General features: G+C 35.1%; 1 protein-coding gene and 1 long non-coding RNA gene across 2 annotated transcripts; both read left to right on the top strand.

Annotated features, from left to right (window-relative positions):
• The first annotated feature begins 3225 nt into the window (after window positions 1-3225).
• Window positions 3226-10090, top strand: LOC117342204. Its single transcript, XM_033904257.1, has 6 exons — window positions 3226-3266; window positions 5123-5252; window positions 5766-5893; window positions 6400-6534; window positions 7032-7113; window positions 8294-10090. The coding sequence occupies exons 2-6, from the start codon at window positions 5189-5191 to the stop codon at window positions 8596-8598; spliced, it is 714 nt and encodes a 237-aa protein (XP_033760148.1). The 5' UTR covers window positions 3226-3266; window positions 5123-5188; the 3' UTR covers window positions 8599-10090.
• Window positions 10091-12183: 2093 nt separating this feature from the next.
• LOC117342206 lies at window positions 12184-15902 on the top strand. The gene is made up of 2 exons (XR_004535757.1): window positions 12184-14269; window positions 14312-15902. It is a non-coding gene; the product is annotated as an uncharacterized LOC117342206 (long non-coding RNA).
• The last annotated feature ends 761 nt before the right edge of the window (window positions 15903-16663 follow it).

The following is a 16663-nucleotide window of genomic DNA, read 5'->3' as shown; positions in this document are numbered from 1 at the left end:
AGAATCCTTTATGCCACATTCGTTTCCCATATATAGTACGCGAACAGTGTAATTTGAGCTTTGCTATATAGCTAACGTTTTAGTGGCAAAATATGTCCTCGTTATGTCTATGTAGTAACACTATTCCAGGGGTAATTATTTTAAACTGGAGAGGTAGTTTCTTTCAGTGTAAAGTATTGATAAAAATAGAATACCAACTAACAAACACCATTACGATATCTTTCATTTTTTGATTACTTCAACTAAAGGGAGAAATCCCATAAACATATGTTTAAGTTAAAATTTGATTTCAGACATGCTTACATGCTAGTATAATGGTATTAAGGGAACGAAGATTGAAAATATACAGGGTAATGGTATTAGGTATTGTACCTTACCTAAAACTGGACATGCAATAGCATGGGACTAACTTAACTTATGGTGCAGTTTGATAAATTGCTGTAAGAGTGAAAGAGATATGCTTCAATTCCTTACGACCTTCCTTGACATAGAATGGTCCGAAGATGTGGGCTCCACTGTATGCGAACGGTGGTTCGGGAAACAATCTGTCCGCAGGCAGGTCGGCCATCTTCTGTCCTTGAGTGAATCCTCGCAGCTTGTGACACGTCACGCATTTAGCTATGTAACCGGACGCTGCAAAACTACAGCCGACCATCCAAAATCCATTCGCTCGAATTTCGCCGGTAGTTATACCTCGACCCTGATGCTCGACGTTGGTGGTAATGACGAATCACAAGTTCAGAGACATGATATTTCCTGGGAAGAATAAGAGGGTACTTCGAGTGTGTATCGAATTCGCCTCGTTTAATACGACCACCGACTCGTAGAACTTCGTTTTCATCCAGGAAGGGGTCCAAGCTACTACACAATGAGGACGAGCTCTTAAGACAACCCTTTTGTTTTTAATTACAACCTCGAGTTGACCTTGAAGTCCGCAGAACCTCGACCTCTTCTCGGAAGACAGTTCCATGAGCCAGCTTTCTGATAGCCGCATCGGCCTCATTGCAAATCCTCTACTGAAGCCTTGTCTTCATAAGTAGGCGTGACCTTCCGCAAGGAGGATTCACTTCGGAACCCGAACAGACTTGATCCTTAGTAGTTGCTTAAATTTCAAGAAGCAAAGAGCAACTGCCCTCTTGGCCCTTCGCTAATCTGAAAAGAAATCCAATCTGTCTACAAGAAGGCTTGCCTCAACGCATGCTGACGCAGTTTCAAAACCTTGAACCCTTTTTACTTTCGGATCTTCAGATGACAAGGACGGTTCCAACTGGGCACCATAATTGGCTAGTGGGTCAGTTTCCCTTAGAAAGTGTGGTCCGCTGAACCAGATCGAATGATCGAATCATCAGCTGTTGCATCACGTGATGCTATATCTGCTTGGTTGTCCTCCGAACTTACATGCTTACACTGAGAGAGTTATGTGTGATCGCGGATTTGCTGCACTTGATTGGCCACGAAAACATAATTTATATGCGAGTCATTGGTAATATATCCCAGAACGACACTACTATCCGGCCAGAACCATTCTATGACGTTACTGTAGCCAATCTCCCTGACCAACATCGAACCCATTTGCACCGATACAAGAGCAGCCGCCAGCTCTAATCGTGGGATAGTCATTGGCTTTAACGGAACTACTCTGGTCTTGCCCATGACTAATGCGCAATGAATCCTACAGTCTGTATTGACCAGTGGAGCATAAGAACATTAACTGTATCCCTGTGAACTCGCATCAGAGAACAGAGGCTGTTTCTCTAAAGACAGGTGGCTTCAGACATCTGTTGACCTTCAAGTTCTTCGGATTGTTGAGGTCAAGTCTCCATCGTCTCAATCTCATATTCAGTCTGTTTGATCCTTATACATCTGCTGTAAACCATTTCAGGACGATGTTGAACAAACTGGGAGGTTTGCCGAGTGTGATTGGGGTTGAATAGATAACTGCCTCACACAGAAGACAACAGAACAAACAGTTCATAGGCGCTAAATTCTAATGATAATATTTTGAAGTGACGTGTCTTTGTATTGTTTCTGTGACGTTTTCGTTGCACTGAATGGCAAATCCTCAAATATGGGTGTTATGCGGACATATTAGATCATGGCTATTACAACTGAAATTTATCGATTTGTAAACAGTGAAAACAAATCAAATAAGGATTTTTCCGTGGACAGAGATATCCCAACCCAAGTGTTGGCTGGTCAGCATGAGGCCTGTAAGATTCTATTATTATTATTAATAATATAACAAGCTAATCGGTAAAAAGTGTTTTTGATATATTGATCTAAGGTGTTAAGATACTGTTGTATATATACCCAGTCTCCAATGAAGAATACAAATTATTTGTCTTCCAAGCCAAGTGTGCTATACGTAGTATTCCAAGCAAATACTTTCTTTATTAACAGTGCCTGATCAGTAATCCCGGCAAGCAGTCCCAAGACAGAACTTGATAAAATCTTATAATCATAATCAGCTAATGAGAAATTAACTATATTGTACATCGACTGATAATTATATAAACAGTGGCATTGACCTTTGACCTTAGGGCCTGAAAGGTATTTCAAAGAGACCGCTTTTTCAAGAAGCACGGGATGAAGTCTATTTCAAAGTGCAATCCAAATAACAGTACTATATTGTGCAGCAACCAAACAAGAGGGCCTATGGGCCTGTATCAACTTCGTGCTTCTCTGGACCTCTTGGCTATTGAGAAAAAAATAACATTTTAACATAGTTGACTCCTGCGACCTTTAATATAGATCGATCATTTTAACAAACTTGGTATCACTTTACCCAAGCATGATTAAGGCCAATTATCAGGTCCCTGGGCCTCTTGACTATTCAGAAGATTATGTTTTAAATGTGATGTTGTTTAGATTTTAGATTTTTAATTGTCATCCGGTGACTGGATGCGTCTGTATCTGGTTAGTATTTATAGAAACAATTATTATAGCTCCTACTCCTAGTGGCTAATATTTTGTCTATAAATACCAACCATATGTAGACGCCTGTGCAGCCACAAGGAATCATTATTATTCATGTTTCCTATTATCCTAATGGATTCCAGTTTTATCGGGAATGGAATTTTATTGTGGTGTTTTATTATAAATATTATTTTATGATAATATTGTGAGAACTGAAAAAAATCCTATTTGTAGACGCTTTTCAAACTATCTTTGTTCCGGATTTTACTGACTGACTTTTGTTTGTAGTATTAGATATGCAAGTATCATTTCCGGAACCATTTTGTTGTTATTTGAGATATAGGCCCTAGGTGGGTATATTATATGTACATTTATATCATAGGATAAGATGAATTTTATCTAACGTTTAGACAGTTTGTTCACACAATTCATTCAATTGAATGTGCATGCGTAAAACTGATCGTAATTACTGGTAATTGTAATGGACAGACGATGCTTACGTTCGTGAAATTCATTCATCATTGCAGTTTTATCTGTTAATAACCGATTTTTAGTTGCATTCTTCGCCTTCTAGATCTGGCCATGGCCTGTCCCACTTATCAATGCAATTGGTGATGTTTAATTTGCTCTGTACTGAAACTTTAACTATTCAATGTTCTACATCATTCTAAATCACTGCTGGTTCGCTTTCCTCACCCTCAAGTCCATGTACATTATATTCGTATTCGGTAATTAGTTGCCGTTCACTGTGCACAATATCTGAATATTTGTTAATCACATGCACTATATTGCATGCGTCAGTATACCAGAGACATATATCTCTATATATGTCTCTGAGTATACAAATAAAGTGAGGATAAACTAGTCACATAGCTGACTGATTGTAGTATGTACATTGTAACCTAACATTGTTTTGGAACATACATTTTAAAATGATGAGAAAAACAAATGTTTTAACTGTATAAATGTAATCATAGACAATGCAATATCTGACACCTACGGTACTAAGTGCAAGACATCACTTAAATGATAATGTATTGCATACACAAATGTAAAGCCATCCTTTGGTTGAAGAAAACTGCTAATTTTTTTACCAGTCTGTGCAACCCCCACTATATATACCCTGTAATTGTCAAATTGACAGAGGGGTTAACGTTACTAAATATAGAAAATGAAAAAAGAACTGCTACAAGGTATCTTTCAAGTTTCTGAACCCATTGGATAGACTTTGTCACTAAGTAGTATATCATTGGCTCTATGTATTCATAAATAATTCCATGTCACCTACATGTAGCTGAGAGCAGTGAAGATCCCCTATTTGCTCAAAGATATGTAACACCTATAACTGTATAGCCCTATAGTGTAGACCTGACATACAACTGTATCATCTAATGATCAAGAGATTCCATAGTGCTAATATGATATGATATGATAAATAATGGATGCAGGCAATATGCCTCTATATCCATATCTCAATTATTCAATTAAAATGTTAATGTTTCTTCCAGATGTCGCGTTATAACCCGCAAAATGGTTGTATTTCAAATCAAGGTTCCTTCCAGTGGATATCAAGGTTTATTTCAAAATCTTTTATTGTTGGAGAAACAACAACATGTTCGGGAAGACTGTTCCAGAGAAATACTAATTATATATATATAATACAATAACAAACTGGTTGAATGCTATATGGCCTAAAAATGCACTAATTGAAATATAATATTTAAGTTATGAAATGTCTGTAATAGTTTTCTAACAAAACACTTACAGTAAAAGAAATAAGTTAAAAAATCCATTGAATATTTGGGGTTTTTTTCAAGCTACTTTCAATACTGTGCATCGCTGACAGCATATAGAGGCTGCTTCTCACAAAAACACATAAGATGTTAGAAAAATAAACAAAAACGTTTGCAGAATGGCCTTTCTGCCCTCTTCATCTTCATCTTCAGGTGAAAGAAGCTGAAAAGGGCGAAAAGGCTTTGTATAATCACTTTAATTATTTTTTAGGACCAAACATTACATAGCCTTGGCTATGGAGTTGGAGAATTGTAGATTTTTTTTGTAAAAAACTCAACTTCTTGAGAGTGGTATTAAAGTATTAATGTAACTTTTGATATTGTATAAAAAATATACAACAGTCTATTCTTCATTTTAATCTACCATAAATACTATGTTGGTGATGTAGCATCTCTTTGCTTCATATTTGCAGGCAGACATATTACAGATTTGAAGATAACGTTTTCTGCAACATGGGATAGACACGTCTGATCTAATCATGGCTGACAACTTTCTCATCGCTGTCATCAGTATTTTTCTCATATTAATAGAGTTCTGCCAAGGTTTGTATAACTTTCTGATGGCTGTTGTGTCTTCAATATTCTTCTCATATTAGTAGCGATCTGCCAAGTCTTGTAGATCTTTTTGATGGTTGTTGTGTCATCAATATTCCTCTCATATCAGAAGAGTTCTGCCACGGTTTATACATACTCTTGTACTAGGGTGTAACACTTGACTTTGCATTGTTGTTAAACTCGCAATAATAATTATTTCCATAAGAGTTATGTCCCTTTCAATGATTATTTGTTTTGATGCTGAAAACAACTTTGAAATCATCAGTGTCACCTTTTATGAAGTTCTTTGTAAAATTAACATTTTGCAAGAATGGGAAAATAAAAATGAGGGAAAGTAGTCAGGTTTTTTGGAATATGCATAAAAAATACACATAAAACAATTACATGTATATATAACATAAAATTTTAAGTATTGTAGAAGGGAGATAGCCAGAGTCTAAATCAAAATTGTCTAATGTTGAAAATCAATATGGTATTAGTAAGGCTTTGTTTATTTTTCAGGGCAGATTTGTAAATATCATCACTTACATGCAGACTGCTACTACAGAATCGATGGAATTTGCCTCTCACACATCACAGTCGACATTAACCAATGTGATGATCCAATCTCGATCAATCTGTCTATCACTGTAAGTTACAACAATGTTTGTCCAATACTCCGTATCAGAACAACATGGTGCGAAAGATTTAAGTACAGTAAAAGGTTGAAAAACATTTAGTCTCAGTCTAGCTATGGAACTTCCAATCATTTACCCTGTCACACACTTGCCTTTCACCTAGACGACCAGGGTTCCGTTCTCTGATTGGGTGAGATAATGTATGGGGTCAACTGCCACATGGATTTTCCCCGGGGAAGTCATGTAACCTTCGATTTCAAAAATTATATTCTCAGGACCCAAATAAGGTGGATCAAATACTCTTCATTGATAGGTGCTTTTCTACAATAGTGAATTTCATGACCCTCAAGTCTCACTTTGTCCCTTGGGAGGGGGTAAAAGCAATTGTATAATAATACACCCGTACAATAACTGTATACTATAGTTTATGAAGGGGAATCTAATTTTTGAGCGTGATTTGTTTAAACGAAAGTAACTTAAACTTGTTTATTGTGTATGATCTTTCTGTTATATTTTAGTGCAAAAATCCAGCAGTGGATTGGAAAGCGTCGTTTAGTCGAGAGGTTGATAGGAGGATGGTCGGCGGGTTTGATCAGGAAGTTTTCATAACAGTACAACAAGGCTTCACAGACAACAAAAAGTATCGAATCAATGTAAGCACAGTCGTAAAGATGTAAAACATCAGTTATTTGGAAAAGGTGGAGTGTATTTTACAGCTATTTCGATGATATTGAAAACAGAATTTATGAAAAGATATTTGTTTTGAAAAGATCATGATTATTTTGGAGCTGTTTCAATGATATTTAGAACAAAAAATGTATAAAAAGAAATTTGTTTTGAAAAGATCCTGTTTATTTTGTAGCTATTTCAATGATATTTTAAACAAAATGAAGTGTGCAAAAATTTATACATGTACATGTACATGTAGACATATTTACGATCAGAACAGAAGTAAAAATTTCTGTACTGTACTTTGATATGTTGTACAGTAATGGTGATTAGAAAATTTAACTTTTATTTTGGAGAAGTTAGAGACTGACACATTTTAAATGAGAGCAACCTTGTATTGGCCGCTTTCATTATTAATAACGATACAGTAATATATCATATATTTCTTAATGTGATATTACCATTTATGTTTTTGTTCTAGATTGATTTCATCTCTGAAAAAACGGGAAGGGTTCATTTCATGGATGAGAAGTTGGCTCTCATAACAGAAGGGTGTGCTACTTGTAAGTTTGATAATTTAAAAATGAATAGTAACTCGGTGACCGAATCAAAATTTTATATATATCTTTATATTTCTGATAATTCTTTCTGTACCGTTGTCGTCTAAAGTCGCCATAAAAATGTGCTTCCCTCTTCCCTGTTGTAAAATATAGTCCTTAATGACACAATGGATTTTGATGAAATTTGTTCTGGAGCGTGATGTATGTATGAAGAGTGTGTCTCTCTTGGAGTACGAGAGAGGAAACTTGAACAGGGATATGATAAGATTACCTCTACTTTACATACATTTACAATATATTTGATTATTATACATATATATCATGGGTGTCTGTTCAATAGTCCAGAATATTTGACACGAGGTACTGGTAATCGACCGATGTTCTATTCACTGAGTGCATTCCACCAAGTGAAATAGAACATCAGTCGATTACCAGTACCTATACTGAGGGTCAAATATTCTGGACTATTACACCCATCATATACTTGTTTTATTACATAATCACTAAAACACAGTTAGAACCACTGACATCTCGACTCTCCTGTAGGCCTAGAAGTCACCATGACTGTCGTCGGCAGTTTTGACATCTGAGTGACTCTTGAAAGGAAAGGACAAAATTACGAAAAATAAAATCACAGGTGTTCAATAGTTGCATGTGACCAAATTCCAAAGCGTCATAATTAAGTGTTCAATAATTCACATGTGACCAAATTCCAAAGCGTCATAATTAAGTGTTCAATAATTCACATGTGACCAAATTCCAAAGCATCATAATTAAGTGTTCAATAATTCACATGTGACCAAATTCCAAAGCATCATAATTAAGTGTTCAATAATTCACATGTGACCAAATTCCAAAGCATCATAATTAAGTGTTCAATAATTCACATGTGACCGAATTCCAAAGCATCATAATTAAGTGTTCAATAATTCACATGTGACCAAATTCCAAAGCGTCATAATTAAGTGTTCAATAATTCACATGTGACCAAATTCCAAAGCGTCATAATTAAGTGTTCAATAATTCACATGTGACCAAATTCCAAAGCGTCATAAGTGTTCAATAGTTCATACATGACCTTGCAAGAGTCATTTTAGCCATGCAATAGTTCAAAATATAGCTTAGTGTGTAGTTAAAGAAAATCAGATGCATTATGTAATAAAAACATACATGTTTGTTTTAGTGAATGACGCTGCTAAAGTGGCGGTGGGAGTTCTCATACCGCTACTGGTTCTATCGATCGTAGCCCTGGTGGTGATCATCGTAATCAGGAAAAGACAACTGAGGAAGCAACAACTTACACAGACAATGTTAGTGAACAACTTAGAAGTTCCTTGTCCCTCCGACCTGCCAGGTCAGCTGGACAGAAGTGAGGAAACGGATGCCAGTCAGGAGTCTTCCTCCAGTAGGAGTGTGATTAATGGAGATGCTGTGGTTTTCTCGCAGCTTCCAAGGACGCAGATCGTAAACGAAAACCCGACTTGTTGATAACCGTCACTATTTATTGGATTTTGTTTATACAGAAAATTATCGTAGCTTCCGAGGACGCAGATCGTAAACAAAAACCTTACATGGTAATAACCGATGCTATTTATTGGATTTTTTTTATACAGAAAACTGTATAAGAAGTCTGATTCACTTCAAAGCTTAAACTATAGGAATACTTAATATCTTGATGATTTTCAAATTATACCACATTTTTTCTCAAGACTCTACTGTTATATTTTTAGTAACAAAAAAATTGAGGACGCATACGGCTTATTTGTGAACTACTTTTATCTTATTCTAAAATCGATAATTCTGCAATACAGTACTTCCCATGATGAGCTAATGATGGTGGATTAATGGTATCTGCACAAGGAAGTATATTATATGCCTATTTGTACCACAATACCTTGTGTTATTCCACTCTCAGGCCATTGTATAAATGTGCTGACTGTTGGATATATATGTTATATTCCACAAGTGAGAATATAACCTTCCGGTCTTTTGATTGGTCAAGAATTCGAACTTTGACCTGAACTGCAATTGTTATTAACCTCATCAGTAATCAAACGGCATACTGTAAATCACTTATATTTCACGTGGGATTTATTTTCGCGTTAATGCGCGAGGAGAGTCAAACTCAAATTCAAATCCCTCGCGAATATTTGTATAAGAATGACAAGAATAAGTGACATCCATTTTGAATCTATCGTAATCTTTAGTTGGTGAATAGACATCGTCGTTAAAGTAATAATAAAATGATAGATTAGATAATCATACCAGAATGTAATTCTATATCACAAAACAACAAACTTTCACGCAAAAAATCTCGCTGAACACTAATATTGTAGTTGAACTCGGACTTAATTACCTTCTAGACGACGTTTTAGTTAATTCAAGTCCAGTATTTACTGTCCCAATGATCCCGGATGGTCACCCGGAAGACGTCGTACTTTATTACCTGCGCTGTTATTTATGTAAACTTACATGTATGTTGTGAAAGCTTTGTAGCCGTTTCAGAAGAACACACAATCTCTTGAACGCCAGAGTTTCTAGTCCAGGTGTTTATTAATATGAGATGGAAGCCTACAATTAAATAAAGTACTAATAATACCAATGGACAGGATAATTGTAGGAAATAAATAGATAATAAGAGATAGAGTATACTTTTACATGAATATTATAATATAAATGAAGATATTATTACACTATTATAATATTACTACATATCAACAGTATACTGGTTAGTCTGTCTTACCAGGTTCCAGGGGATGACAGGCCAACCGCCCAATTCCATGCCATAGGTACAAGTGAGAGTGCAAGGGATTGAGGTGTGTGAGGGCATGTGGCTGTGCATGCGCCTTCGAGTATTCTCGAGATGCATGCACAGTCACAGGTGATTGATACTCATACATTCCACTCTCTCAATCAAGCGACACTAACATGCACACATGGACAGGCTAGGCCCGGATTATGTATTGAGTAATATATATAATACAACTATATAAATATATACACAGTCTACATACTTCCCTGCTGAGTGAAATGAATCCAGGCATTTTCAATTCTAGATAAATTCCAAATTACTAATATTCAAATGTAATGGAAATCTAGTTTGAACCAACATCATTGTTCCAGCACATGAGATGACACCCAAGTGGAAACTATGCAATTATATCATGTTACACTAAATATATTGAAGCCATCGAGGTGTTTTAACTTGTTGAAGCGAAACCTATGTTTTCAAAATATTAAGTTCATTAAACTGGTAAACATAACTATATAGTATCATTTTTACAAATGATAGGTTATGAATACTATCCAGGGCATGGGATTTATTATGGACGTCCTATGTACCAATTACCCTATATATTGCATGTTATGATGTAACTTTGCCTACTGGGTCCAGGGACAATATATATCACTCCAAGCTGCACTTTTACAAGTACTTTGGATAAATCCCATTATAACTCATAGAACTGGTAAACAAAACAGTCTAATCTAACTCTAAATATATCAAAGGAACTGATCAAGTTGGGATCCAAGGGAGACAATCCATAACAGTTATGAAGCTGTTATTACCCAATGAGGACCATTAGACCAATTTAGGTTTAAAATATTACAGGATATAAAGATAAAAACACACAAATCTCTGATCTAATAGTGGAGAGGTTGGGGATACCCCTACCGGTCTCCTTAGACCAAACTGATTCAATTAAAATATACATGAATACTTAAAACATAGTAAGGATAATTGTACATATTTTCTAAAGATTTGTACTGTTACGTTACTGTTATACGAATACCTCATTGTCATTGCCACTTACAGCCTGTACGGGAAATATCCTGTATAAATATATACACAGTCTACAGCTTTATTTACATTAAACGCACGTGGAACAACATGTTTCTTTTGTTTAATACACTTGCGTATAGCGTTTACAGGTACGGTAAATACAATTCAGTATGGACAGACACCGATATCACATGACTGAATCACGTGACATTTCTTGTACCGTCACATGACTCTCATAAACAAAATGGCTACCAACCTGGAAATATTGCCGACCTGTTAACGTCATTCGCGAATTAAGGGTCATTTTGAAATCAGAATTTGCGAAATTATGTATTCGCGAATAAGTCGAATGAGGTGAGTTCGCGAAATTAAGTACTCGCGAAATATAAGTGATTTACAGTAACATCACTGGTATACCTTATTTTGCATACTTCGCCATGTTCCCATTTGATTCAAGCTGATATTATATTGGTAGAAACAGGTCACACGACCTGTGATTATTGGATATGGAATTTATTTCACACTCGTAAGTTATTTTTCAAAAGTTGCAAAAGACACATGCTTAAGCTCATGTCTTTTGTAACTTTCAAAAAATAACTTACTCGAGACGGAGTGAAATAAATTCTTTCATATCCAACAACCACTCATTGTGTAACCTCTATATATCATTCATTGCATTGTTAATGTGCATGTACAATAAGATGGGGTGTTTTTCATTGAGCACCCGTAAACAGAGGACTAGCTTAAATTTTTCTTCTTTTTCAAAAGTCTTATGATTTTCTTTTGGATTTGAGTAACATTTGTTGTTTCTGCTGCCATGACCTCCAATTCTTTTTAATCTGTGATTGTTTGTCCCTTTTTTAGCAGATTTTATGATACCATTGATGGCAAAATATTTTAAGTACAAGATCAATTTTCTCTGAAATTTGTGTACCGGTTTTTTTTCGGTTAGTTGCCATGTTCTTGGTACATAATGTATTTCTTGTTCCGCTAATACACCTAAAGCACCTCCTATATGAAGAGTTACACTCACGGCGATATTAGGTACACACTACATATTACTGTTTGTCTAAGAGAACAAGAAATATTTGTATTTGTACTGGAGTTTCCACTTTTGAAATATAATGATAATGTGATAGAGTTATCTCCCCTATTTTGTATTTTAGACATTAATATTATATTGATTGACATGACTAATTGTCTAACAGATTTATAAGAATGTGCATGTATGACAAATCTTGGTTTTGTTGTTTTATATTGTAAAGTTTTAGCTTGATTTCAATTGTTCTTTTTTTTTTTTTTTTTTTTAACAAAAATGTGAAGTAAAACATTTTTGTTTTAAGTTTTATTTTCCAATTGAATCCAATTTAATACTGTCCTCAAGAAAAGTGAAAAAGAATCCTCAAAATCGTGAAACTTTACAGGGCTTTTATAATCCTGAAATTTAGGATTAATCAGAATCTATTCATAATATTGTACATGTATAGTTTATCAAGTGAATCTCTTGTTTTGAATACAAAGTTAGTTGTTTTATCAAAGTTAATGAAAATCAGGGAGACCCTACTTGAGGGAGATATGTAAATACTTTTAAACTGTACTCTTTTGAGGATGGGACTTTGATGGTCTCCAGGAGGGAGATATGTGAATGATTTTTAAACAGGGCTCTTTGTGGATTGGACTTTGAGGGCCTCCAGGAGGGAGATATGTAAATGATCTTTCAACAGGACTTTTTGGGGAGGGGACTTTGATGGTCTCCAGGAGGGAGATGCATATCTGATATGATTTTACATGACGCAAGAAGTCAGGTTGGTGCTTATGTATATATGGTTGTGGATTGTAAGCTACAAGCTTGTGATGTATTTATTCATTCAGAGCCTAACTGTACATGTTCATCCTTTATATTACTAATGATAGCATACATCTTAATTATTGTAATATCTGTTATGCCCATTTTTCTGGACTAATCACATCTTTCCTAAGGTTATTGATCATCAACAGATGTGTATGGTACAGATATTTAGGCTTGTTTCCCGGGTTATAAAATTCTGATATTTTCTGTCTGCCTTTCTGTTGAAGTTGTTGCCCTTAAAAGCTTCGTCATTTCGCTGTTTTTTGGGGTAATCATTTGAAACACAGAATAAAAGTAACAAATCTTGATTGAGGCTGGCTTAATGGAGTATTCATCATTCAACGATTGATGGGTGCAGCTGTGCTGTATGAAAACTAAATGGCTGATTGATGTTTGAAAATTTCTGCGCAAATCACGGCTGATGTATGTACATGTATTTACTTAATGAAATATCATAATAATGAAAACAAACATACAATTTCTGGTCTATTGCATCATATTGGGCAGAAATATTTTAACCTGTATATATGAATTATGTCTCTCCTGTGGTCAAGAACGCCGGCCACGCAGCCTCAGGTGAAGGTCCGATGTGTGGTGTTGGTCACTCCCTACCCGAGGCAGTTGGTATTTCTCAGGAAGTTGAGAAATGGACCCGTTTCACCATCTGATAGCATGAAAGGGGCCTCTCGTGTGTTGTTGGTGTGGTAGTCACCAACTGCTACAAGAAAACCCTGCTTCAAAATTACTCTCGACTGTTCATGGGGCAATATACCCAGTTACCAAACAAACATTTTTTTTTTTTAATTCTTTCATATAAATGTAATCATCTGTTTTTATAAAGCCACTGCTGGACAGATGGACATTTCAATGTTTCTTTTGTATCATCAAAACTGTCATGGAGAGATACAACATTTCTCTACATTAGAGTTTATAACACCACAGATTTTGATCACTGGTATTGTAATCTATAAGTCCATGGTTAAAATACCATACAGGTACTTAGATTTTGAATTTGCTATGACATATCAAATATCATAATGAAAACATGTTTTACAAAATATCCTGCCTGCTTTATTGAACATAACTGCATTTACAATCATGCCTTATACTGCACATTACCGTCTCTTACCAAAGATTATCTCAAATTACTCATCTTGTCACTTTTTTGTCAAGGCCTGCGAAAATTCAAACTTTTTTATAGACTTGTTTCATAAAATCTCAAATTAAATTAAACCCATTTAAGATCCTATTTACCAATATATATTTATGGCCAGACATCTCATCATGGATCAAATAATCATCACTCAATGTTAATCTTCTGTCTTTGATGTCATCATTTCATGAATTTGTTTAAAAAGATATATACATGTATTCATATGACATCATCAACATTTTATGAATTTGAAATATATTCCTGTTTGTATTTCCTTAAGATACGTTTGTCATATCATTTATAGTCCAGATAGTCTATTGTTTGGCTTTTCTACTGTGATGAAGTGCAGATGTTAATGTATAGTGTTGTACATAATGTCAGATTTGTGATCGTTAAGGTCAGATTTGTGATCGTTAAGGTCAGATTTGTGATCGTTAAGGTCAGATTTGGGATCGTTAAGGTCAGATTTGTGATCGTTAAGGTCAGATTTGGGATCGTTAAGGTCAGATTTGTGATCGTTAAGGTCAGATTTGTGATCGTTAAGGTCAGATTTGTGATCGTTAAGGTCAGATTTGTGATCGTTAAGGTCGTGTTTGTGATTGCCAAGGTAAGATTTGTGATGAAGTCCAATTGTGATTTGTCATTTAAACCTAAATTACTGTATTAAAAAAAATGTGCATGTAGGCTATGATTTAAGGCTGTAGGCTAGGATTTAAGTTAAAATTTATTTTGTTGTTGAAGATTTTAAACTATTTTTTTGAAGGAATATCAAAAATTGTAATGAACTGAATAACATACTATTCATGCCATACACGAATTTGTTATATGTACTCTTTTATAGAATTAGTTGTAAAATTTTAAATTTTGTTTTTTGTTTTTTTTTTTACATTCACTCTCACTAACAATTCTGCATTTTCTATCAAAATTGTACTTTCATGAGACATAACTGTTTTTGTGGACTAGGGTCATTATACACCAAGGCTATCTGCACGTTGTGTGATCAAAGGACAAAAATATGTGCAAAATAGCACTTTTAACACACAGTTAAATCACAAGTCATTTCGTAGTTTCTCTTTTCATTTTTTTTTTTTTTTTCAAAATTTCTTTTTATATATCCACATCACAATAATATAAGTGGATGAGTGCATTGTTACATTCTCATCAATATGATGATTTGAAATACAAAGAAATGTCTGAAAAAAAAGTGCTGTCATAATTTGGTATTAAGAAAAAAGGAAAAATCATGACAAGATAAAATTCATACTGAACATATCAGTCGATGAATTTCTACAATTGAGTGTTTAAATAATTAAAACTAACAAAATGTTTTCATCCAGATCATTGTACCCATTGAATCAATATAATTAATTAAGTTACTGTATCTTTTTAAGTACAAGACAAAGAATACTTGGACAGAGATACATGTAACATAGTTTATCCTGCAATAAGCACTGGGGTTAACACATACCTGTAGCCTCTGGCTCAAAGTCGGGTTTTTGGGGGGGGGGGGGTTCTTACCACAAAGGCAAAATGTCTTCATGTCAATTCAGTTCAAATTCAGGTCAGTTTCATGTGAAATGTTCAGGTCAAATTGACCTGAAAAGAGCAAAATATTCAATCATGTCAAGAACTTGACTTGGATTTGCCATTAAAAAATATTCAGGTCAATTTCTCTTGACATAAATTTGACATAAATTTTGTTCTTTGTGAAATTCAGAAAGAAATCAGGTCAATATTTTTTTCAGGATAAGTTTATCTCAGGACGTTTTGCCTGTGTACAAGATGATGAAATCCCAATTGTGGGTAAAACTAAAACAATAGATAATATAAGGGTGGACTTATTACTGAGCGAGGGCTTATTTCAGGATAAATAGATATATAACCCTAGTTTTTAAATGCAATATTTTGTTACACAGGATCCTCTATTGAGATTAAGGGGAGAGCTTTCTGTTATATTGATAACAATTTTTACATGCTGTTTATGAATAAAGATTTTATTTGGAAAAAAATTCTGAAAATGCTTTTACTTTTTAGCTCGCCTTGTCTAAAAGACAGCGAGCTTATGCTATGATACAGCATCTGGCTTCCGTATTCAGTCTGGTTGTCCAACGTCCGTCAACATTTCCTTTAAGTTGCTTCTTGTCCTAAACGACTGAATTGATTTTGACCAAATTTGGCCAGGCACATTATTTGATAAAGGAGATCTCATCATATCTTGTATGAAGAAAAGGTTCCACAGGGGCCAAAGGGCTTGTCCAATAGGGGAAGTAGAGGTAAATCCTTGAAACCACTACTAGTCCTGAACAACATACATACTTGATTTATATCGGGTGGTCGGGTGGCACAGTGGTAACACACTTGTCTTTCACCTAGGTGGCCGGGGTTCGATTCCCCGATCGGACGTGAAAAGGTATTGGGTCACCTGCCCGACCATGTAGGGTTTACCCCAGGGTACTCCGGTTTCCTCCCACAGTAAGACCCATCGCGCGCTTCCACCCGGGCCAACAAGCGTGATTAATATAAGTTAATGTAACTTGTTTCACAAAAGTTTACACCTTTACAACTTGATTTATAAATTCCTTTTTTTGTATTGTCGATAGCGGCGGGGACACTGTAACAAACTGTATCACAAGTGTTGTAGTATTGCTGTGATATGGTGGTTGATTAGGGTTATCTTTGTTTGTTCCAGGTTAAAAAGTGTCATTGTTAGTAGCTAAACAGCGAGTAACACGTGTGGCTTTTTCGTGGTACATACCACACTTTCTTTCGT

The sequence above is a fragment of the Pecten maximus genome, chromosome 14, assembly GCF_902652985.1.
Source record: "Pecten maximus chromosome 14, xPecMax1.1, whole genome shotgun sequence".
NCBI classification, from domain to species: Eukaryota; Metazoa; Mollusca; class Bivalvia; order Pectinida; family Pectinidae; genus Pecten; species Pecten maximus.
This window is presented reverse-complemented; position numbering and strand designations above follow the sequence as displayed.

Excerpts from the sequence above, each read along its gene's own strand:
- LOC117342204 (XM_033904257.1), top strand. The coding sequence starts at position 5,189 with ATGGCTGACAACTTTCTCATCGCTGTCATCAGTATTTTTCTCATATTA. Across the intron at positions 5,253-5,765 it reads ATTAATAGAGTTCTGCCAAG|GGCAGATTTGTAAATATCAT; the intron begins GTTTGTATAACT and ends TTTATTTTTCAG. Across the intron at positions 7,114-8,293 it reads AACAGAAGGGTGTGCTACTT|TGAATGACGCTGCTAAAGTG; the intron begins GTAAGTTTGATA and ends TGTTTGTTTTAG.